We start from the raw sequence: 26,181 nt of genomic DNA, 5'->3' as shown, positions 1-26,181 counted from the left end.
GCTCTCTGCTTGCAGCACAGAACCTGCTCTGGATCCTCTTTCTCTCTCTTTCTCTCTCGCTCTCTCTCTCTCTCGTAAATAAAATAAACATTAAAAAAAAGGTGATGCAGGGGGAGCTCCCAAACAAGCAAGTTGTCTGTGTGTGTGTGGAGAGAAAATGTGGCAGTGCAGCAGTTGGCGAATTAGGGTTAAAGGAAATGGGTTTTTATTGTTCCTCTCTTTCAAGTTTTCCCTAGGTTTTTTTTTTTTTTTTTTTTTTTTTTAACGTTTATTTATTTTTGAGACAGAGAGAGATAGAGCATGAACAGGGGAGGGGCAGAGAGAGAGGGAGACACAGAATCTGAAACAGGCTCCTCCAGGCTCTGAGCGGTCAGCACAGAGCCCGACGCGGGGCTCGAACTCACGGACCAGGAGATCATGACCTGAGCTGAAGTCGGACGCTTAACCAACCGAGCCACACAGGCGCCCCAAGTTTTCCCTAGGTTTGATCAGTTTTGATAGTAAAAGTATTGGGCCAAAAAGCAAAAAGACCTTCCCCAGAAGGTCTAGAAGTGCTAGAAGATGCTAGAAGTACATCACATGCCCATGCCTAAACCAAGCCACTGGCAGAGTAGGAGATCGGGTCACAGTGACAACCATCAGGATCAGCTCTCTCAGAGACATAGGGCAGCTAAGCCACTTTAGAAGAAAGGGAAAGGGAACACAGCTGTCAGTAATGTGTGTTGTAGTATTCTTTATTAATTTTAAGCCAGAATTACTTATTAAAATTGATTCTTTACATAGATAAAAGTTTTATATAATTGAAAGCTACAATTGAATAGTATTTCATACATTCAAATTTTAAAGTATCCTTGTAAGATAGCTTTATGATTCTCACAAGGTTTGTCCTTGATTTTTTCTTTTATATAACTGCTTCCTTAGATGTTACATTCTTGCAAGTTTGAAACTTCAAATTTTTTTCTTTTATTCCTCTTTGCAGGTTATCCGTACTTTAGATCCTAAGCAGAATCAAGGAGCAGCACCAGAAATACAGGCTCTTAAAAATCAGCTCCAGGAACGGGATCGACTCTTCCATTCTTTAGAGGTAGGTAGTTTGCTATACTATACAATAACAATAAGGTATTTGATTTTTGATTCTTTATTTTCTAGGAGCTTTGCTGTATACAATTGTGTCCATGAATTTAGCTAACTAATTACATTTTATTAATATTGTTTTTCATCTTTACATGTTTACATGTGCTTATTTTTTAGAAAGAATATGAGAAAACAAAGAGTCAAAGAGAAATGGAGGAGAAATATATTGTTAGTGCCTGGTACAATCTGGTAAGGAAATAACACTTCAAAACATATTGCAAAGTTCAATGAATATGTAATAATTATTATACTACCTTTATTATAGAAATAATTCTACTAAATGAATCTGAAAGTAATTGCTATCCTAACACACACTAACAAAACCTAATGCTGATCTTAGGACTGAAAAGCAGAAATGAGAACCACTATAAGCAGGGTTAGGACGTTTTGAACACATCATTATTCCTACAGCATAGAAAGATAAATGATGTTGATTTCTATCCCTCAGAACCATTTTATTCCAGGGGAAGGGGACTTTAATAACATCTAAACACAGATGCAGTAGCTTTTATTTTGTGGAATGATTTCATTGCCTTTCCAGGACAACAACATTCTGGGCTTCAGTAACACTTTCTGGATATAAATAGTTGTGAATTTTGAAGAATGCTGTACTTTTTTTTTCAATATTTTGTCCTAGACTGGTCTTTTTTTCTTCTTTGTTTTTCTTCCCAGTAAGACCACTTCTGCCTTGTCAAAATGTTAGTTGCCTAAGACAGGAAATTGAGCCAGATTTTTCTTCATCATCCCCCTGTGACCCTATAGTTATGTTACTGTTGTTTCTGTTTTACAGTTGTAACTGATACTGTGTCTTCAAGGGTAATGCCCCAGGTTTCCTAATAATGTGATTTTATGTTTGTCAGAAACTCAGACAATTTCATGATTTGTCTATATTTGCCTTGGTTAAAACTACATATTTCAGATCTTATCATAATTTACAAAAACAAAGGAAGAAACCAAATTAGGTTTAGAATACTATTATTAACAAATATAGATTTCTTAAAAATTAAAAAATAAAAATAGGGGAAAACTACCTAAGGAAGTTCTCTGGGAATTAGTTCTGAGTCCACCTCTTCTGTGTCCTCTTTAAAGGTTGGTGTTAGTGATCTTGGAACTCTGCCCCTCAATACTTAGTAGTCATTTCATAAGTTTTGATTGATTTATATGACTTCACATATTGTGGTTATAGAACCAAATTTATTTGTTCTGTGACATGGCATTAAAGAACATTTTTAGCTCTCCAGAGAGTAAAGGAGTAACTCTATATAGTCTCACACAAGTTATATTCTAGTGAGGTAGCCACACATATATTCAGAAAGTTCTACATCTCAGACTACTGAATGGAAGGGGAGGTGACAGGCACTGGGAAAAGGCAGTAAGTATCTCAGAGAATTGCCCAGTTGTGGCTATTGAGGTCTTAAAGGTGTGTGAAGAACTTGAATAAGTTGCTTGAAATGTGAAAATGGAAAAAAAAAAAAAAAAAGTTTATTTTAAATAACTTGTTAATATATGTAGCCAAATTAATAAATTAAAGATTACCAATAGATATTTGTTAGTTTTCTTCAGATTCTTAAATGCTTTGATTTCAAATTGAGTAAAAATACATGTTCTGGGTTTTCTCATTGGGAAAATGGAGAAGTGTTATGTATTTGGGTATACATGACAGATTCTGTTAAAGATACACAGCCATGGCCAGTGTTTTCCCTAGAAGCTAACTAGTGATAGGAAGATTGATTGTTTAGTCTTCTGTCTTCTGTGCCAGTCTTTCCTTTCTCTAGGAAAGCCCTAGGACTTTTCACATTGCTTGGCATATGTACCTGCTCTCCTTTTAGTTCTGTTGCTTATTTCTTACTTTCTTCCTTGTTACAGCGTCCACTTCTCCCCATCAGTTTACTTGTGGCCAATCACTAGTGAGATTAAATAGCTCCTCTTGTTTCTTAATGTTTCCCTGGCCAAGGTTCTTTACTGGCTTATGAAAAAGTACCAAAACCACTATTTCCCTGATCTCTTCATAGACTAACAGTTGAAAAGGTGCGCTCCCGGAGGTTTCCTCCCCCCTGGTAAGGTGCTCTGGGCCCAGCAACTCTATATCCTCTCCCTTCTAAGCTAGTAGACCATCCTACTCCAGTATTCAAGAAAGACCCCCAGCTCTGGTTTGGGGCCTCTGTTGTGGGCTGTCAGGAACTTTTCTTAATTTGCTTGAGAATGCAAGCCTGCCTGAAGTGAAGAAAAACACCCTGAAGGTATGTATTATACCTAGTGTGGCTTTCCTCCTTAAGAAACAACCTGTGCTTTTCACTCAAAATAAGTAAGCCATGTGATTTCCACAACCACGTGTGAATCAACTCCTACCAATCAATTGCACTATTTGTTCTTGGGAAATCACTTTATACATTTGATTTGAGAAGGAAGTATATATGATTATGGGTAATCTATTGTTTGGATTATTGTAAATTCAGAAAATTAAGGCTTAATTTTTCCAAGAGAAAATTTGTACTTAATTATTGGAACAAAATGTCTCTGTAAGATTTTAATCTGAAATGAGCAGAATTAACATTCCTAATTGTGCCTTATGATTCATTGTGACAAATACTGCGTGAAGAAATTTTATTTAGTGAGAGTATGTTCTACTTTTTTTTATATTGATTTTTTTTTTTTTTTTTTTTTTCCTATGTTATATAGGGAATGACCCTGCATAAAAAGGCGGCTGAAGATAGACTTGCTAGTACAGGTTCAGGGCAGTCATTTCTGGCTAGGCAAAGACAAGCAACCAGCACAAGAAGATCTTATCCGGGCCATGTTCAACCAGCCACAGCAAGGTAGACAAGTCTTGCCATCAGAATAAAAAAAACATCCTACATTCAAAGCATACTTCTGTTACATATGACAACATTTCAGGAAATTCAGCCAGCTTATTTTTTGTCTCTTTTATGTTGATATTTAGTTGTTTCTCATTTGAGGACTTTCTCTCTCCTATATCTATAATATTTTAGTTTCTTGGTTCTTTATTTTGTAGTCCTTTCAGTTCCTTTTAATGTGCCAAAAATTTTTAAATGCCCAATTAAAAGTGTTGTATAATAGTGTAGTACTTTTCTTTGTATGAAAATGTCCTTTCCCCAATGGTGTAGGCTTTGTAATGAATTAGATTTTCTGCCAATAATTGATATACAATTTATATTCTTTATTGTGCCTCTGTGTTACCATGCTTTATAAGAATGTCTTTGTTTAAAGGGAATTAATCTTTTTATGATGTATTAATCTGTGTTTTCAATTGTTTTCCAAATGCACTTCAAATAACTTGCATATTTACTATATAAAATGGTTGGCAAGTGCACTTTTTGCAAAGACATAAATACATTGGCAGAGGTGCTAATCCGATGTTACCTAAGGCACCTGATAGATTTATTTAGAGGGAAAAAAATAAGTTTTCCACGTTGTTTTATAGGAAATTAAATTTGTCCGAAGATTTGGAAACTATTTTTAAAACATACATAAAATTTCATTATTTCTTGCTATCTTGTTTGCTGACAGAAGATAATGGATTGGTTAGGTTATTTGGGGGGAAATTACAGAAAAAAAAATCAGGCAGTGCATTCATTTTTTTCTTGTTTTGAAATATCATAGTAACTGAGGATCAGATTCTAGCAATGCGGCTGACATTTACAGTTTCAGTTACCCTCCACATCTAAAAGATTTATTTTTCATATACTTACTAGTAACAGTAAGCCTTACCTTTTGGGCAATTTCCTTGTTGCACCTCATTTTACTTATTCTTTAATATAAACCCTTCTATTTCTCAATTCCTAAACCTAACATCTTAGTATCAGTCCTTAAGATCAATAAGTGACTTCTTGTATGTGATGTTATGACAGGTCTTTTAACATTTTTTTCTTAATTCTATGTACTAGTCCAAGAATCAGCCACTGAATAGATTCTCTTGGGTATTTGGTTGCCTCAAAGTTCTTAGATTTGTTGACAGATTGTAAACCATGTTCATTTACTTTTTTGAATGGCCATCAAGTCATAATGATTGTAAAGCACTTTGGCTGTATAAGGTGCTATATAAATGTGAAACAGCATTCATTTGAAAATGAAATGCCTCTGCCTGACTTTCCATATTAAGTATTTGGTCCCAAATTATATCTAAGTTCCCCTCCAGCCTTTTTCTTGCACCATAGCCAATTTTTTTTAAGCATAAAATTATTGAAATTAGGTTGATTGGTTGGTCGGTTGGTTTTGGTTTCAGATACGTCACCTAAAAAGATTTTATTTCATGTACTTGCTATTTGGAAGTTCAGGTTTCATTTAGTCTTGTATATTAAATACAAATGAATAACTCTAAATCAAGTTAAATGTAATTAAGAACTTTCAGAAACTATATTCAAGTGTTTGATTTTAAATCCTTACTTTCTTTTTTGTAAGAAAATTGACCTAAAAATTAGTAGCGTTTTCATTTGTCCTCAGAAACCATTCTTGAAGAAAGCTATTAGAGTATACACGGAAATGACTCCATACACTGTGCTAATTTTTTACATTACATACAGAGGTCTGAGAGCAGTATGATTGCTTCTGCCTGATAAGACTATAAAGCAGGAAGAATTAGTAATAATGGAGAGAACCACGTGAGTAGAATGCATTGTGAGGTTTCAGGAGGCTAAGTAGACCTCATCAACATAGGCAATTTAACAGTACAAGATTAAAAACTAGTTAAGAGGGCTTATTTCACAAATAACATAAGGATTTAGCTGTTTTAAAACAGGGCATGAACACTAACCTTGGTAACATTAAAATTGTTTGAAAATTATACTACCTGCAGAATAAGATAGATGAAAATAAAAAAAAGAGTCTATGATCTCTTTATTAGATGGATTATATCCTATGAGACGAGAGGTTTTAATTTTAGTTCTTTGTTTACTGCTCCAGTCCTGGTCTTCTGGTCTACCTGGTAGGTAGGCTGCCAGGTGCCAGGCTTTTAGAAGCAAGTTTTACTCGTTTTTCTTTGGCATCTGTTGCATGCTGTTATTTTGGTGTTTACATTCATAACTTTCATGTTCCTTTACTGTACCTGTATGGGTTTAGTATATTACTTGCATTGCATAGCAGAAATTATATTCCTAAACATTCTGATATTTTTTTTAAAAAGCAGGAATAAAACTGAGCTGTAGCAGTGACAACCTTGTTTCCCTTGCCCAGCTTTGGGTGAGATTTATAAATCACTATTTCTCCAATAATGCTTAATAATTTTTCAGGAGGTTTGTGATGATGCATGGTTTGTCTGGAAGTTAAAAGCCATTAGGCACTTTATCTAGATGTGAGCTATACTGTGCTATATTCTTACAGACTCCCTGTATACAGTAGCTTCAAGAAGCCACAGTTTGCTCGAACAACAACAGAGCTGTAGCCCTGGCCTCCACAATGGAGTAAGTACAGTGTTACTGCATTAGCTTGGGGTGACCCATCCCCGCAGTGTTGAATTCTTATAAACAAAAATCTTATTTTCTGTTTTCCTTCTAACCAGGGTAAGAAAATACAAAGTAAATAACTAAAAAAATTTTAAAGAGTAACATTTATGTTCTGCAGTGTGCATTTACAAAGTTTGTAATCAGAAAAAATCCAACAGATATTGTAGTTTTACCACCTAGAAACAGAGAATAAATAATACAACTGTACATATCTGAAAAGAGCTTCAAAAATTCAATCATATCTTTTTATCATTTGTCTAATTCCTTGATAATAACCAAGAAAAAGAAGTCCCTAAATAAAGGACCCATGTTCCAAAATTGATTAAGATTGAATTATTTCTATTTGATAGTCCTAGCCTGGTAAAATTGGCTTGGTGGGATGTGAGATGAGTAGATTATAATAGGATAATTTTGCATTTGTAATTTTGTTGAAGTTTTATTGTTTTGTTTATACAGTAAAGCTCAATTGTAAAAAATTAAGCTAGATGTTATCCAGTCAGAAACATTGGCCCTGACATTTCATTAACCCTGCACAAGCGTGAAAATCCACACTATGCAAGCACATCAGCAGTAAGTGATTGTTCAGTGAGAGATGAGTTAGGCTAAAGAAAAGATCATTTTATTAGCTAGTTTACTCACCTCTCCTTATAATAGCAGTTTTGTTTATTTTTGTTAGCTAATGATACAAAATATCTTCCAGTGCCTCTTGCTCTCAGACAAGCATTCATCTTTTCAAGCTAACACCATGTTAAAAATTTGAAAATCCCTATCCCAATATGAGAATTATCTTGAAACAAAAGTCTAAATTTTTAAAATTATCTTAACTCTCTGCATTTAATTTCCAATTGTCCAGATCTCAGACTCTGGAATGTTATAGTTATTGCCAGTTGAACATGTGAGATTATCTGAAAAAGCACCCACAACCCACAGCTACTGCACACCTAGCTAGTTTCCAGCCCTGTGGGTAAGAACACCGTGACCCTAAAGTGAGAGGAAAGTGCTTGGTGTTTTGCTTTTTGCTAATTGCAGAATAACAACATTAAGGCAAAATACTTTTTGTTGTCTATTTCTTAAACTATGGAAGGAAGCATTGACTTCTTCCCCTTGTGTGATGAAGGGACTCATTGTGCTGATGTAGCATATTCATTATACTTCAAAGTCAAACCTGTGTGATGCCCTGAAGTAGACGAAGGAGTGTGTTAACAAAAGAAATGGGGCATCATAATCTTTGAAAATTATTTTAGCATGCCTTTTATTTTCCCTTTTTCTAAGTTAAGAGGGTCATTCAATAATGATAATCTCTTTTTCTATAGTCCCAACTGTCGAAATGGCAGCTTATTTTGGTACATTTGATTCATTACATTTAGAAAGTGGTTTCAGAGCTTATTCTTTGTAACTATAATGATTCTAATATTTTATATCATGAAGTTTTTATATGAGGAAGGCTATTCTCAATGTGTGTGTCATCCAATTTTTTACTTTCTATAAAGCATATTTAAATAATAATTGGTGTATGTTCTCCTTTTATTGAAAATGTTTTATTGTCCAGTTTAAGCACAATAATTTTATTCTTCTAAAGTTTTATAGTAAATACTGTTCATTTCTCAGAACCTAAAAAACAAAATAATTCTGTGCTGACACAGCTAATTTCTGCCCTTCCCTATTCCCCCAAATCATAGAAATATTAATATTTAGCTTCCTTTTTATAAAACGAAGGACAGCACAAATGTGATGATATCCATCTCTTCTAAATCACTGAATATGTTCTTGAGAAGAATTTATTGATTATTTTGTTGCTAAACAGCCCTTTATCAACCCAATCCAACTCATGCGTGTTATCTATGAATGTAAAAACTTACGAAGTTTATTAAATTGATAGAGAGAAAGGGACATTAGTTTATATGAGAAACAAGAGACCTGAACCTAATTATGGCAAGTATATGAGTTTGGACAATTGTAGGGGGGGTCTATACATGTTTCCTAATGATTACATGTCAACAATTAATGTGATGTCTCTCTTCATTATTTTTCTATTTTCCAATAATATTCTGTAAGACCAGTTTGTCTGCTGTATTTATAAGTGAGCATAAAAATGTGAGGAAGTAACAGAAGACTGTGAAGGCAAATCCATTCCTAGAAATTAGAATGTATTATTGGGATAAGAAATGGGCTGATTATAAACAAATATCCAGGCTGATAGAAGTACTAATACAATTAAAAATAACATTGTCTTAACAAATGTTCCTCAAGTGATAGTTTACATAAAATCTTCTGACTCTCTTACATGATCATTAAATAAAGAAGAGTAGACAAAAGTATAATTTAGTTTCTAACTGTCCTTCCCTTCAGTGGGCATTAGCTGGCATACAATATTAACTATACGTTTATCAGTGGAAGGGAAAGCATCTATTTTTATTTTGAAACTGTTAACCCATTACTAAATCTAAGATAGTGATTTGAAGCCATTGAGGATACTTGGATTTGATCAGAAGAACTCTGTGGTGGCTGAAAATTACTACTGACTTCTCTAGATCTGCTGCTTTATCTAGTTTATACACCTTAGGATCAATTTTATGTTCCCCCCTAATTAGACATAGTAGCCCCGCCCCACAATATTTTGTTTAAATTGAAAGCAGGAGTAGAGATTTTTAAAAATATATTTAAGAGAGTCTTTATGTACCTGATACGTTATCCCCAGGCTCTGAATTAGATCTTTAGGATCTGAAGATGAAATCATCAGAAAAAGTGTCCATAGCCTCAAAATTTCAGGCCCAAAGGGCTATCAAATGTCCTAAATTCTACCTACTCAGAGCTTAAAGGAAGAATTAAATACCATGACAAGAATAATGTCAAAATGAGAAAAAGAAAACTACCAAAGCATGTTGAGGCTTTAATGTATGTGGGAGACTTCTGAGCAGGTGTTATCACTTTAGATATCTCTAAGGTGACAAAGGAAAATAATTAGTTTAGCAATTGTTAAAATTAATAAAAGGGATTCATGTTTATTCTTGGTGTATTTGTCAACCTATGGGCAGTGCTTACTGTATACATTCTATAGTGTGTTTGTATATGTCACTATTATAGATGAGTGTCTTAATATTATTTACTGTTCTATCTAATCATTTATGTATTTATACTTTACTGCAAGGTTCACAGCACTTTACTAATATTAGATAATTATTTTTCTTCTACTTTTCTGTGGCATTTTCTACTTATGTCTTTTCTGCTAGGGTCTTTTCCTTATTTTGGAGTACTCACTAAGAAAAATGTAAAAGATCGCCCAAAGAAATGGGCTCTGTACTCTTCCTGAAATGTTTAAAGTGGGATCTGAAAATCCAAGTCTAAAGATCTATTTGAAGCTGGATTGGGGCTATTGGGCATAAATTGCATTTTATATTTCACATTAATAAGACTTGTATAAGTCAGTACTCATGAGGCCAAATTCTCTCAAATGCCAACACCCTTGAAACCTTTTGTTTTCTGGAGTTATATTAGTAAAAAGTAAACAATCTTCTAATTAATTAGAGAATACCAGAAGGCACCTAGTCCCATGGCCTGTGTGTACCCGATTTTGAGAGACAAGAATAGTCCAGTTCCTGGGCTTAGACGAACCCTTTAAACCCAGCTGAATTGTTCTCAGCAGGCTTCCTGATAAAAGGGGAAGTGTCCACTGGCCTGATAACTAAGTCACTCCTGGTCCTCCCGACTCCCAGAGAGATGGACCATCAGCCATGGGGAGTTCTCACCTTTGCTGTGCTGTTTCCTAAAATACAAACCTACCAATTGCCCTTAACTCTCATAGTTTCTTCATCATTGCCTATACCCAAAGACAGGAGAAAGAAAGCCAGGTTCCAGGAGCCATACAGTTGGAAAATCTGGAAAATGGTGGGAGTTAGTTGATGAGAAAAGGTAGCAGAACGCTGCAGAAATATTCTTCATTCTGCTATAACAGATGCTTAATGAACTTGACTGTTCTTAAGTTCAAAAGTAGCTAAGTTTTCAGCTTGTTCTCTTCAGAGATAATTTTAGAAATCAGGACTCTTCCATTTGTAACTTAAAAATGTTAATACTCAAATCATAGTCAAAAAGTAGTGAAATATTTGTTGTTATGTAAACATTGACACATGATTACTGCCAAAGAATAGGGAGATTTGCTCATAAGAACATTCTCTTAGAGTTTTGTTTTGTGCTTTCACATGAGAGAAATGCCTTTATATTGTGAAAAGTTTCTGTAGTATTTTCTTCTGCATTACCCCCTGTTCTACTGATGTGCTTTGCTTAAGCAAGTCACCTAGAAGAGAGCAACACTGAAATAGAGAAGTCTAGACCCTGACCTTTGAGAGAAGAGCTGCTTTTGTCCCCCTAAAGTAAAAAATTAAAAAAGAAATATGCTCATACATACACACACACAAAGACAGAATATGATGTTTTGAATATCTATTAATTTAGTTGTTGAGTGAATAAGTTCCCTTCTAAATGTCTTTACCATCCAGTGGCTTTTGCTGATTTAGATAAGAGTAGATCCTGGGCGTACATTGTCCAATTTATTAGCCACTAGCCACATGGTGATTTACATTTAAATTAAAATTAAATAAAATTCAAACTTTGGTTCTCTCTAATCACCAACCACATTTCAAGTGCTCAGTAGCCACACATGGATAGTGGTTACCATATTGGACAGCATAAATTTAGAACATTTCCATCATTGCAGAAAATGCCTTTTTACAGTGCTGTCATGCCCAAAGAGAAAACAAGGACAAAATGAAAGTTTTCAGTTAACTTATAATAACTATTAGATTTTACTGCCGTAGTTGAAGAAAGCTGTTTTTCATATAAAAATTAATACCAGCCCTTTTTAAAGACACTGGAAAAATCAAAACCCCATTCTTTGAAACTAGTTTTCAATGTATTTTTTTAAACAGGTTCTTAGCACTTTACTTTTCAAGTGATAAAATTAAATCATTTCATAAATCATAACTTAGTATCTTCAGGCTTTTTTCTCCTTGTTTTGTAGTCCTCAAATTGATGATACATAGTTTCTAACACACATAGAGCAAAAACCAATGAATGCTTTATTTATTCACAAATAAAAATTGCTAAACATTTATCCTTCTGTTATTTTTAAATCTGTATAAATCTAATGAAAGTGGCAACAGTTTTTGTTTCTGTCCCTTTAAACATTTCTCCCTAACATCACATTTGATTGTTTCCCCCTTAAAGGTATATCAAGATCCAAATAATTCCTTGGTTTTCTTCATACTTTCTTGCTCTTAGTAACTTGGATTACATGAATTAAGTTCAGTTTCATATACGAAGCAAGAATTTTATTCCAGTGACTTAGTCAATGAAACATTTTTTTATATTTATTAATTTACTTTTTAACATAACGAAAAGGATGCACATGGATGCATCTTTGACTTTTTTAATGAAAATAAGGGACTTAATCATAATTCTTTTCAGTAGGCTTGGTACTTAGTTAAAACTGTCCTGTTAGGAAGTCATGATGCTGGTGCTTTCCTTTTCCGTTTTAAATGTTTTAAATCAGGCAACAGACTCAATCCAGTAGGTCAAATTCCAAGCAAATTATGAAATTCTTATCATCATTCAAGTACAGATCGGTAAATGGTGTGATTTGAGTTTGTGTTATTATTTTCTTGTTGGCCTAATTTAATATGTGTTCTACAGAGATTCATGTTAGTTAAGGGAAATTCTCATTATGCTTGAAATACATAGTATTTTAGTATAAATACAGGAAAAGACTGTACACAAATGCCAATCAATGATTTGAGGCCTTTTAATTTTTTTAAATAGTAGCCTTTTGTTTTTTAATAGCCTTAGTTATTTAAAATTTAGATGCACTAAAATGTCATTGCTGTCACTAACTTTGCTGTGAACAGGTTATGTGTAATTCAGAATGCTTTGCACCTAGAATAATTTCCAGATTTATTTTGTTTTGCAGTTTTCATGTTTTGACAATTGCCCCACCATTTATAACACCCAGTTTTTGGTTGTGTAATGAATGGTAAAATTCAAACATATCTAATAATTTAATAATTTGCCTTATTTTGATTAATAAATTCTATCAAAGATTTGAGGATAGAAAAGGCTTTTTTTTTCCTATAGTATTTTTTAAACTTTTCAGATGAGCTGGAAAACACCTTAGTACATTGGAGTTGGAATTGTATTGATTACAGTCCCAGCTCTAAAGCCTTATACTCATGTCTTAAGTATTATTGATTGTTCTATGAATTGTTGTTAGTTTCCTATTTGGCATCACAGTTATCCACCTTGCAGTTAAGCTTTGGCAAAAAGGATATTACTTGGTATATTCTTATTTCTGGTTGACTATTGAATTTATAATTCAACAACTTCATTCTTTGTCATTATAATCCAAAAATGAAAGCCACATACAACTCTAAATTTCTCACTTCACAATGGAATCAATACAGATTTAGCAACATAGTACATAACAGCATCCAAGGATTTTTCCACATTTACCAAGTTTACCAACCATTTACTGTATATTAGATCGGTGGATTTTCTGTTTTTCTGAGGTGAATGACTTATTAGCCTCAGTAAGAAATTTTCACTAAAGTGACAGAAACATTAAGTCCAATAAACCACCGGAAGAGAGATTTTTAATTTTTTTGGAATCTTATATTGCATTTCCTTTTGATATCACTTATTCATTTTAATTTTATGACTGCCAACTTGTTATGGTATTAATTATATGTATATGTTTATATGTATGCATATAATATATGTATATGTATATGAAGAATAAAGTTAAGATTTGGTCAAACTATATTTTCCCATTCAAGTACAAAAATGTTTTCAAGGCTGCAAAAAGTGTACAGTTGTTAAACAAGTTGTAAATAAAGACTTGTATAAAAATTCAGTGTAGATTTTTCTTCTTACTCTTTAAACCATGACAAACACATACTTAATAATTATCTAATACTATTCATCCACTTGCCTTTGGCACTTGCCATAGTGTACTATCAATTTAAAGCCTATGCCATTGGGGCACCTGGGTGGCTCAGTCGGTTAAGTGTCTGACTTTTGATTTCAAGTCAGGTCATGATCTCATGGTTGGTGAGTTCGAGCCCCACATCCAGCTCTGCACTAACAGTGCAGAGCCTGCTTGAGATTCTCTCTCATCCTTTCTCTGTCTTCCCTCCCCTGCTTTCTCTCTCTCTCTCTCTCTCTCTCTCTCTCTCAAAAATAAATAAATTTTGGGGTGCCTGGATGGCTCAGTCGGTTAAGCATCCAATCCTTGATTTCAGCTAGGGTCATGATCTCACAGTTTGTGAGTTCGAGCCCCATGTCGGGCTCTGTACTGACAGTGAAGAGCCTGGCTTGGGATACTCTGTCTCCCTCTCTCTCTGCCCCTCCCCTGCTTGTTCTCTCTTTCTCTCAAAAATAAACATTAAAAATATTTTTTAAATAAATAATCTTAGACAATAATAAAGTTTATGCCATTGACTTATTGTAAATTACTAAATATTCTTTGAGGGTTTTTTCCAGTACCTATCAGAGATTTTGTTTTGATTTAGTCTCATTCTTAATAGTTGTAAGCTGATTGTCCAAAGTTCTTAAGGGATAAAAGCTAAACATTACAGCTTCTCCCCTCTCAGAGTTACCACATTAGCACCATCAACCTTACTACCGACAGTACAGCAATAACCAATGGTAGAGTAATTGCATTCTTTAATAATATAAAGCATTATCCTTTTTTTTAAAAAAAGGTTTTTTTTTAATGTTTATTTTTGAGAAACAGTGCATGAGTAGGAGAGGGGCAGAGAGAGAGAGGGAGACACGGAATCAGAAGCAGGCTCCAGGCTCTGAGCTGACAGCACAGAGCCTGATGTAGGACTTGAACCCACGAAATGCGAGACCCTGACCTGAGCTGAAGTCCGACACTTGACCAACTGAGCCACCCACGTACCCCTAAAGCATTATTCTTGAAGCATCCCATTTAGGTGATTAGAGCTCCTTTTCCTTTCCTTCCTTTTCCACCCTTAAAATTCACCCTTTTTCTCATCTCCACCCTAAACCTTACTGGAATATGACATCTTTAGTGTTGGATAAAGTGGCAGTAGCCGTGTGGAAATTGATTGTATTTACATTAAAATAATCAGCTAATTAATTTCAAAGTGAAGTTAGCACCAAGATAAAAAATAGCTATGTAGTCAAAATAGTGCCCATTTTAATGTCAGATAAGTATAAGTTTTCTTCACTCATTACCATGGAGATACCATATTTATTTAGCATTTTCTGAGCGTCTCTCCTAATATTGAAGTGAAGGACAAAGGTAGGTTGAATCAAAAAATAAGCAAAGTATTTTTGGCCTTCAAAGATTTGGTTAAATGAAGCACAACACAGAAAAGTTACCAAATAGAAGCATCACTCAGGTAAAACCTACCAGTTTGCCTTAAATACATTTATATACTGTTCAGGTTATTGCTGCATCACAAACCACTCCAAACCTTAATGGCTTTAACAATATAATCTCTCTCTTGCATCTGGAGACGGGCTCAGCCCCTCATTGAGCTGCAGATAGATGATGGTTGAGGCTGGAGCCATCTGAAGGCTTTCTCTCACACATCTGGTATCCAGACTGATACAGATGGAATACCTGAGGGCTGATCAGGCAACTCCACACACAACCTCCTGACATGACTAGTTTGGACACTCACAAAATGGAGTCTCAGGGTAGATGAACTTACACACAGCTAGCTTCCTCAGAGTGAGTTCTAAGAGACGCAGGTGAAAGAAAGCTTCACAGCTTTTAGGACCTAGGCCCGGAAACTACATAGCATCATTTTTGTCAAAATTGTCACAGACTAGAGTGGGTTCTGAGGGCTGACCAAAAATACACTCCACTTCTCAATGGAGGAATACCAAGTTACCACAGCTGCCATTGGAAGGAAGATTTCTATGAAGATCATACTTCTGAAGCCAGAATCTTTCCATATCTTTTAAACCCTGTGCCAAAAACAATCATAGTGGTATACAATCAGGTACATAATTTCAGTATGAGCAAAACCTGAGGTAAATACTACATAAAACTCCACTAAATTTGAAGCCACAAATATGCTCATGGTTCTTTTATCCAATTGTATATAAAATGAGCTAAGGGGTGCCTGGGTGGCTCAGTAGGTTGAGCGTCTGACTCTCGACTTCAGCTTAGACCATGATGTCACCGTTAATGGGTTCGAGCCCCATGTCAGGGGATGCACTGACAGTGTGGAGCATGGTTGGGATCTTCTCTCTCTCTCCCTCTCTCTCTGCCCCTTTCCCACTCCCACCCCCCCAAATAAACTTTAAAAATGAGCTAAATGTTTCTACACCTTACTGTAATAGTTAATTTCTATGACTATGTTTTAAGGAAATTGTTGAGAATATAAATATCTGTGTCTATATTCCTAGCCAAAGTTCTCTGCCTTTAAAGAACATGTTTCCAGAGATCCCCACCCCTTGCATAACAGCTGGAAAGGATGAAATGGAAGTACACTATTGAAGGTTCTTATGCTATACTTATAGGAATATAATATCACTTGAGGGGTGCCTGGGTGGTCAGTCGGTTAAGTGTCCAACTTTGGCTCAGGTCATGTTCTCACAGTTTGTGAGTTTGAGCCCCATGTCAGGCTCTGTGCTGACAGCTCAGAGCCTGGAGCCTGCTTCGGATTCTCTGTCTTCCTCTCTCTCTCTCTCTGCCCCTCCCCTGCTCGCTCTCTCTCTCTCTCTCTCTCTCTCTCTCTCAAATAAATATTAAAAAAAGGAATATAATATCACTTGAAATTAGACCATGTTAAGAAATGTAGTATAAGTCCTAAAGCATGCACTAACAACACAATAAAGTTACAACAAATAAGTCCACAAAGGAGAGAAATGGAATAAAAAATACTCAATTATTCCAAAAGAAAACAGAAAAAGAAATGAGAACAAAGACCAAATAGAAGACAGATAACAAGAATGTAGATTTAAACCTCATACTATCAGTAATCATATTAAATGTAAATGGCTTAAACACAGAATTAAAAAAATAGGATATAAAAGGAAGACCTAACTGTATACTTTCTACAAGAAACCACTTTATTTTTTTTTTTAACGTTTATTTATTTTTGAGACAGAGACAGAGCATGAACAGGGGAGGGGCAGAGAGAGAGGGAGACACAGAATCTGAAACAGGCTGCAGGCTCTGAGCGGTCAGCACAGAGCCCCACGCAGGGCTCAAACTCACAGACGGTGAGATCATGACCTGAGCTGAAGTCGGATGCTTAACCGACCAAGCCACCCAGGCGCCCCGAGAAACCACTTTAAATATGAAGACAGAATTACTTAAAAGAAAAGTGGAAAAAAAGTACAAAAAAAATATAAAGATATATTGGGGCACCTGGCTGGCTGTTGACAACTCTTGATCTCAGGGTCATGACTTCAAGCCCCATGTTGAGCATAGAGCTTACTTAAAAAATATTTTTTAAAAGATGTATCATGTCAACACCAATTAATAGAAAAGTGGAGGGCACCAGGGTGGATCAGTTGAGTATCTGACTCAATTTTGGCTCAGGTCATGATCCCAGGGTCATGGGATCAAACCCCATGTCAGGCTCTATGCTGAGCGTGGAGCCTGCTTGAGATTCTCTCTGTCTTCCTCTATCCCTCTCGCTCGCTCGCTCGCTCTCTCTCTCCTCTCTAATAAGAAATAAGTAAAAAGGTAGAATGTCTACAATAATAACAAAGGGGCTATAGTTATCTCAAAGCTGGGCGGGGAACAGTGTACATTCAAGTTTACTTACATAACTGTTAGTAGGTTTTGGGTCTTCCTTACTATTGGCCAGCAACATCAGTTTCTTGCCACATGTACCTTTCCATAGCACAGCTCACAACATGGCAGTTTGCTTCCCTCAGAGTGAGGGAGAGCTCTGAGAGACTTAAAGGTGCCCACACCTAGTCATGAGGTGCAGCCCACATTCAAAGGGAGGGGATTATACAAAGGCATGAACACCAGGTGGAGTTATTAAGGGCTGTCTTTGAGGCTATCTGCCACACCTTCCAGTAAGAATCTGCTGTCATCCTTGCTTGTCCTGTACATAGTGTATCTTTTTACTGTGGCTGATTTTAAGATAATCTCTGTATCACATTTTAAGCAATTTGATTTTGATTTGCCAGTATATATTTTTCTTCACATTTTTAAAAATGTTTATTTATTATTGAGAGACAGGGAGAACATCAGCATGGGAGGGGAAGAGAGAGGAGGAGACACAATCTGAAGCAGGCTCCAGACTCTGAGCTGTTAGCACAGAGCCTGATACAGGGCTCAAACTCAGAAACCAAGAGATCATGAATGACCTGAGCCAAAGTTGGATGCTCAACCGACTGAGCCACCCAGGGGCCACTTTTTCTTCACATTTCTAATGCTTGCAGTTCATTGAGATTTGTGGATCCATAGATTTATATTTTTCATCCAATTTATAAAAATTGCAGCCATTGTTTCCTCAAATAACTTTTCTGTCTCTTCTCCTTTGGGAACTCTGGTTACATTATTAGTGAACTGAAGTCCCATAGCTCACTGATTAATCTCTTTTCAGTTTTTTTTTCTGTTTCATTTTGGATAGTTAAGATTGCTGTCTTCAAATTTACTCCTTTTTTCTTCTGTAATGCCCAATCTGCCTTTAATGCCATTCAGTGTACTCATCACTTCTAGAAGTTCCATATATTTTTGGTGTTTTGGTTTTATGTATATCTTCCACATCTCTACTTAATATGTTTAATCATTCCTCTAGCTTCTTGACAAATATAGAACACCGTTATAATTGTAGAAATGTCCATGTCTGTTGACTGTACTGTCTTTGTTCCTGGTCAATTTTGATTCATAGAATTTTTTCCTCTTGATTACCAGTCAAATCTTTCTGCTTCTTTGCATGCCTAATAATTTTTAATTGTATACCATAGATTATGAATTTTATTTTGTTGAGTACTGAATGTTTTCCTATAATAATCCTTAAACTGTTTTTATGGGATATGACTAAGTTAACTGGAAACAGTTTTATCCCTTTGCATCTTACCTAAACAGAGCAGTGCTTACTCTAGGATTATTTTGTCCCTCTTTTTCCTGTCTCCATACTTTACCTTTTCCAGAATGTCATATAGTTGGAATCACACTATACTATACTAATACTATACTATACTAATGCTATACTGTACTATACTATACTATACTTACTATATGTAATCTTTTCAGATTGGCTTCTTTCACTTAGTATTTGTATTTAAGTTTTCTCCATGTCTTTTTGTGACTTGATAGCTTTTTTTAGTACTGAACAATATTCCATTATCTGTATGTACCACCATTTATCCATTTGCCTACTGAAGGACATCTTGGTTGGTGGCCAATTTTGTCAATAAAGCTGCTATAAACATCTGTGTGTGTGGAATTTAAAATACAAAACAGATGAACATAAGGGAAGGGAAGCAAAAATAATATAAAAACAGAGAGGGAGACAAACCATAAGAGACTCTTAAATACAGAGAACAAACTGAAGGTTGTTGGAGGGGCTTGGGTGGGGGGATGGGCTAAATGGGTGATGGGCATTAAGGAGGGCACTTGTTGGGATGAGCACTGGGTGTTATATGTAAGTGATGAATCACTAAATTCTATTCCTGAAATTAACTAAAAAACAAAACATCTGTGTACAGGTTTTGTGTAGACATAAGTTTTCACCTCCTTTGGGTAAGTACCTAAGAGCACAATTGCTGGACTGTATGACAAGAATATGTATAGTTTTGTATGAAACCACCAAACCATCTTCCAAAATGGCTGAGCATTTTGCATCCCCACCAGCAGTGAATGAGAGTTCCTGTTTCTCCACATCCCTGTCAGCATCTGGTATTGTCAGTGTTCTGGATTTTGACCATTCTAACAGGTGTGTGGTGGTGTCTTGTTTTAAGGCAAGACCTTTTTGATTACTCTACCCAATGCTCTGTGGATTATGTGATTTCTCACTTTAGATGGCAGTATTCCTGACCCTGTATGAGCTTTGGGAATTCTATCTAATCCTTTGTGCAATACTTTCTCCAGTCTTGGTTACTTTCCTTACACACATACACTGATCATTATTTAACTGAAACTCATATACTATTCAACTGAAACACATTATTCAACTGAAACTCAACTGAAAACTTCTGCAAATCTTTGGAGTTCCCTCTTGGTAGCTGTCTCTTTTCAGGCATTCTGCCCTTTAAAATATAGCCACTTTGGATTCCTCAGACTTCCAGCTCTGCCTCATTTCAGAAAGACGACTATGCTCTGACTGTGTTTCCCCTCACTACATCATGATGATTTGGATTTTTTTATGTTTATGTATATTTGAGAGAGAGACACATACACAGAGCACGAGCAGGGGAGGGACAGAGAGAGAGGGAGACACAGAATCTGAAGCAGGCTCCAGGCTCTGAGCTGTCAGCACAGCACAGAGCCCGATGAGGGGCTCGAACTCACAAACCGTGAGATCATGACCTGAGCCAAAGTCAGCACTTAACCAACTGAGCCACCCAGCAGCCCTGATTTGGAAATTTTTTATAGGCTGTTAAAACAATTATAGGATTCACCTTACTTGTTTCCCACTGCTCCAGAATCAGTTTCATTTTTCTGATGTCCAGTGATCTGAGAACTGTTGTCTCATTTTTTAAAAATGTTTTTATTTATTATTTTTAGAGAGAGAGAGAGAGCACAAGCAGGGGAGGGGCAGAGAGAGGGAGACACAGATTCCGAAGCAGGCTCCAGGCTCCATGCTGTCAGCACAGAGCCTGATGTGGGGCTTGAACCCACGAGCTGTGAGATCATGACTTGAGCCTAACTGAGACGCTTAACCAACTGAGTCACCCAGGCGCCCCTGTTGTCTCATTTTTTGATCCAGTTTTTCAGTTGTTCCAGTCCCTGATACTCCATATTGGCAGTAACAGAAGTCTTTATTATTATAAATGTAGGCAGGATAATGGTAGTAGAATTATACTCTTTGTATTATAGTAAAATTATATGATGTTTTAGATTTCCTTCAAAAGAATCCAGTAGGTTGGGAGATCAAGTAAGGGATATTGATGAAATGAGTATCCATAAATTGATGATGATTACAGTATTTGACTGACAGGTGAATGATAGTTCATTGTATTATTTTCCCCATATTTGGGTGTATTTGACATTTTCCATTATAAAAAATAGAGTATTTATACAAATCTGTAGTAATCAAGCTAGTGTGATACTTATATAGGGATATACACAGATTAATGGAATAGAAGTGATAACCCAGAAATAACCTCTACTTTTATGGTCAATTGCTTTTTGCAAAGAGTACCAAGACCATACAATGGGGAAAGCATTCTTTTCAACAAACCATGCTGGGACAAGTAGCCATATGCAAAAGAATGAAGTTAGACCCCTATGTCTCACACCACATACAAAAATTAATTCAAATTAATGATAGACCTAACTGTAAACGCTACAATTTATAAAACTCTCAGGGAAAAAAAATTGTATATCTTGAGGTTGATCCCTCTCACCTTTGTCAAACTCTTTATTTGACTTCCAGGGCACTACATCTGTCTCATTATTCTACTATTACCATCGCTACAGCTATTCTTTTTTTTTTTTTTTTTTTTTTTTTTTTTTGGTGACTTTTGCTGGATCTTCCTTTTCTCTCCAACTTCTAATGTTTGGGTTTGTTTTGTTTTGTTTTAATTTTTTTAGCGTTTATTTATTTTTGAGACAGAGAGAGACAGAGCATGAACAGGGGAAGGTCAGAGAGAGAGGGAGACACAGAATCCGAAATAGGCTCCAGGCTCTGAGCTGTCAGCACAGAGCCTGACGCGGGGCTCGAACTCACGGACCGCGAGATCACGACCTGAGCCGAAGTCGGCCGCTTAACCAACTGAGCCACCCAGGCGCCCCTCCAACTTCTAATGTTTGAAATGCCACCAGAGTTCAACCCTTCCTCCTCTACTCTTTTCTATCTACACTCACTACATTAATAATCTCATTCAGTCTTTCATTTTTATATAACAGCTTTGGGCTAAAGACTCCCGTATTGGAGTCTCCAGTACAGACCTGACTGAACTCCAGACTCGTATATTCAAATGTTTACTCAATTTATATTATTGAATATGTAAAAGGTAGCTCAATCCTAACATGTCCAAAATAACTCCTAAATGCCCTCCCAATCTCACACACACACACACACACACACACACACACACACACTTTCTCCTATTGCAACAGAATTCCCTATATGTGCAAATGTCAACATCACTGCTCAAGCCTAAAGTCTTGGAGTCATCCTTGACCCTTCCTTTCTCTCACCCAAACCCAATATCCAATAGCTTAGCAATTCCTGACAAGTCAATCTTCAAAATTTAGCCAGAATTTGGCCTCTTCTCACCACTCTCACTATTCCTACCCTAGTCTAAGTCACTATCTCTCCTGGATTACTGCAGTAAGCTGTCTGGTCCTCCTTATTTTTACTTTGCCCTTCCATGCTACTGTATTTTGAATGGATGAAAGACAGTCCATTCTCAACACAGAAGACACTGACCTGTAAACGCATAAATCACATCACTCCACTACTCAAAATCCTTCAATGACTCCCCATCTAACTCAAGAATAAAAGCCAAAATCCTGTAAGGCCCTATGTTATCTGCTCTGCCTTAACTCTCTGACCTCATCACCTAGTACCCTACCCTTCAACCACTCCATTGCACCTACACTCCCACACTAGCCTCCGAGATCATGAACACTTTCCTCAGTGTTTTTGGACTTCTGCCAGAAATGATCTTCTGGAAAGATATTTACATTGATGCACTCAAATCTGTATTCAAATGTCACCTACAAAATGAAGACCTCCCTATCGACATCAGTAGTAACCCACCTCTACACTTTCTCTCTTTCCTGCCTATTCTCCTTAGCATTTGTTACTGTCAGCATTCAATAAATACTACATGTTTATCTTCTTTATCTCCCTCACTATAGTGAAAGTACCATAAGCACAGAAGTTTTTTGTTGTTGATTTCTTTTCATTGCTGTTGAGAACAGTAACTGGTCCACACTGGTCACAAAATGAATCCTTATTAAATCATGGATCATGTTTATTAATATGAAGATAGTCATTGAATGAAATATAACAGTGAAAAATTATAAATGTTAAATATTGAATGATGTATGAATGATTAAGTACTATATAAAGTACAGTATATAAAAGGAATATCATGCAGTCATTAAAAACTATCTGTTTCTAAGAGGAAGCCAGCCTACACATTATATTTGGCAATATATTTTAACAGTTGCTTCAGAGTGTTCAGACAGAAGCAAGCTGCCTTGATAAAACTGGAAATTGTCTTTCTTTTTTACAAAATTTCACACGGCCTTTATAGAAAGATGAGCTACAGCTTTCGTTAGTCTTGATGGTGGAGTTAAGCAGCCAAAAGACAAACATAGGCTCCTCGTTCTGGCAACCAGAATTAACCAGTAATCATCTACTTTACCCCTCTTTTTCCCCCTCCCTTTTTCCTCCTCCCTTTCTACCAGGTACTAGCTCATGGAGTGCAATCGATGTCCTGAAGCAGTGTAGGTATCATCCTTTCTGACTGTAGCCAAAGAGAAAATGGTGAAACCTAGAGAGCACTGGGGGGGAACTGGAAGCCCAGGCATTTAACACAATCTCTAGGCACCTAATAACTACCAAACTTCAGGGGAAGACTCTGGAAGAGTGCAATCAAATTAGTAGTATCATGTAGTAATAACAGCTATACCAATGAAAAACTCTTATCCCTAATTCCTGAAAATAAAAAATTAATTGATGATGAACTATACTTATGAAAGAGGTAGATTTTGTGATATTTAAAATATACAACAATAAAGCTGTTAAAAATTGATGAATAATTTGCACTACAACTTCTATCTTATTTTATTTATACACACATTGTGAGTTATTTATATTTTAAAAAGTAATATATTTTAACATTTTTTTATTGATTGGTTTATTTGTATTTACCATGACATAGTGGTTGCTTTTCAACTCTACCTTGGCCTGTCTCCCCAGCAGTTGTGACACCTTGATATCCTTGGGAGACTTAATGACTTAATGCACCATGGACTGAAAGAGTAGAGATTCTCAACCTGGGCTGCATGTTAGAATTATAAGGGGAGCTTTTAAAATATACTGTTGCTGGGGCGCCTGGGTGGCTCAGTCAGTTTAGCATCCAACTCTTGATTTTGGCTCAGGTCATGATCTCACTGTTATGAGAATGAGTACTGAATCGGGCTTTGCACTAAGTATGGAGCTGCTTGAGATTCTGTCTCTCTGATTCTACTGCTCACCATCTCCCTCTCTCAAAACAAACAAACAAAAAGACAAAAAAAAAAAAAAAAACCAACCCACAATAAAACATGATGCCAGGGCCTCACTCTAAACCAATGAAATTAGAACCTCTGGGGGTTGGGGGAAAGTTCCTCAAAAAATTAAACATAGCAGGGCATCTGGGTGGCTCAGTCGGTGAAGCAACCACCTCAATTTTGGCTCAGGTCATGATCTCACAGTTCATGAATTTGAGCCCCACGTCGGGCTCTGCGCTGACAGTATGGAGCCTGCTTGGGATTCTCTCCCACTCTCTCTGCTCCTCCCCCTTTCACTCTATATCTGTCTCAAAAATAAAGAAACATTAAAAAAAATAAATATAGAATTACCGTATGATCAAGCAATCCCACTTCTGGGTATGTCCAAAAGAAGTGAAAGCCAGGGACTCTAAGAGATATTTCATTATTCACAACAGCCAAAAGGTCAAAACAACCCAAGTTGTTATCCATTAACAGATGGATAACAAAATGTGGTATATACATACAATGGAATATTATTCAGCTTTAAAAATGGATATTCTGCTACATGCGACAACATGGATGAACCTGGGGGCCATTATGTGAAGCAAAATAAGCCAATTACAAAAGGACAAATACTATTATGATTCTTCTATGAGGATTACTCTTTGATTAGAGTAATCAAATTCATAGAGACATGAAGTAAAAGCTGATTATTGGGGGTTAAAGGGAAAAGGTGTTCAATGACAAATATTCAACCAAGTAAATTTTAAAAATAGAATTGGCTTTATTAATTGAGTCATGAATTGGGCAGCATCCCATCTACCAAATAGAGTGGTGCTCCATCAAGTTGCAGAAAAGGAAAGATTTTTAAAGGTAGAGAAGGAGGATAAAAAAGGAATTTAGCAAAGAATCCATTGTGTAAGGCACGGTCACCCTCCTGATGGTAACAGAAGGGGTCTATCAGTGAATTTCCTCGTACTGACCAGTAAATTCCATGTTGGCTAGTTAAAGGTTACATTGCTGGGGGTAGGGATGGGCAGAGAGGTTGAAACTGCAGTCAGGTTAGGTATTAAGTCTTGGCTTGCTGATGTGGGGCTCTTAATATAGTGGTTCCATTTGAGGTCTGTGGTTTTCTTTTTAACAGGGAATGGGGAGTTATTTAATGGGTATAGAGTTTCAGTTTTGGAAGATGAAAAATTCTAGAGATGGATGGTGGTGATGGTTGTACAACAATGTGAATGTACTTAATGCCATTGAACAAGTACACTTAAAAATGATTACAAAGAGGGGGCACCTGGGTGGCTCAGTCGGTTGGGCGTCCGACTTCACCTCAGGTCATGATCTCGCAGTTGGGAGTTTGAGCCCCGCCTCAGGCTCTGTGCTGACAGAGCCTGGAGCCTGCTTTGGATTCTGTGCCTCCTTCTCACTCTACCCCTCCCCGACTTGTGCTCTGTCTCTGTCAAAATTAAATAAATGTAAAAAAAAAAAAAAAAAAAAAATTCTTAAAAAAAAAAAATGATTACAAAGAGGAGTGCCTGGGTGGCTCAGTCAGTTAAGTGCCTGACTTCAGCTCAGGTCATAATCACATGGTTCATGAGTTCAAGCCCCACATTGGGCTGGCAGCTCAGAGCCTGGACACTGCTTTGAATTCTGTCTCCCTCTCTCTCTGCCTCTCTCCCATTTGTGCACATGCTCTCTTTCTCTCTCAAAAATAAATAAACATTAAGAAAATGATTACAAAGATAAATTTTATGTTATGACTATTTTACCATGTACACTCACACACACTTCAAATTCTTACCATGGCCCCTGGCTTCTTCTTTAATCTTATCACTTACCAATTCCTTCCCCTCATTAACAGGACTTCAGTGATATTAGCATCCCTGCTGAGCCGAGAACACACTAAGCATGTACTCCCTATCTGCTCTACGTGGCATGCATTTTCCTGTTTCAGGCCTTTGCTCAAATGGGCTCCAGAAAAAATCTAGAGGGTGAAAAATAATTTTCCCTCTACTGTTCTGAGTCCTGGTTGTGAACCCTGCAATAAAAGATTAACAAGAGAAAAACAGATTTATTAACATGTATGCCTCACGTATACATGGAGGATATTTAGAAAAAATTAGTAATTCACTGAGGTTGCTTAGAATTCAGGCTTAAATATCATCTTAATAGGGAAAGGGAAGTGGGAATGTAGGCGTCTCAGGGAAGAATGATTTTTAG

General features: G+C 36.3%; 1 protein-coding gene across 6 annotated transcripts in view; it reads left to right on the top strand.

Annotated features, from left to right (window-relative positions):
- HOOK3 (hook microtubule tethering protein 3) overlaps nucleotides 1-11,216 on the top strand; it is a 114,665-nt gene extending 103,449 nt beyond the window's left edge. For 4 of the 6 annotated variants that reach the window (XM_042983346.1, XM_042983344.1, XM_042983343.1 and 1 more), the window contains 4 exons: nucleotides 980-1,084; nucleotides 1,252-1,323; nucleotides 3,814-3,950; nucleotides 6,472-11,216. In XM_042983346.1, the coding sequence (XP_042839280.1) occupies nucleotides 980-1,084; nucleotides 1,252-1,323; nucleotides 3,814-3,950; nucleotides 6,472-6,532 (375 nt within the window). In that variant the 3' untranslated portion in view covers nucleotides 6,533-11,216. Of the gene's footprint in view, nucleotides 1-979; nucleotides 1,085-1,251; nucleotides 1,324-3,813; nucleotides 5,049-6,471 lie in introns of those variants that run through there. The other 2 variants (XM_042983348.1, XM_042983345.1) reach the window with 1 other exon arrangement.
- The last annotated feature ends 14,965 nt before the right edge of the window (nucleotides 11,217-26,181 follow it).

The sequence above is a fragment of the Panthera tigris genome, chromosome B1, assembly GCF_018350195.1.
Source record: "Panthera tigris isolate Pti1 chromosome B1, P.tigris_Pti1_mat1.1, whole genome shotgun sequence".
Lineage (NCBI taxonomy): Eukaryota > Metazoa > Chordata > Mammalia > Carnivora > Felidae > Panthera > Panthera tigris.
This window is presented reverse-complemented; position numbering and strand designations above follow the sequence as displayed.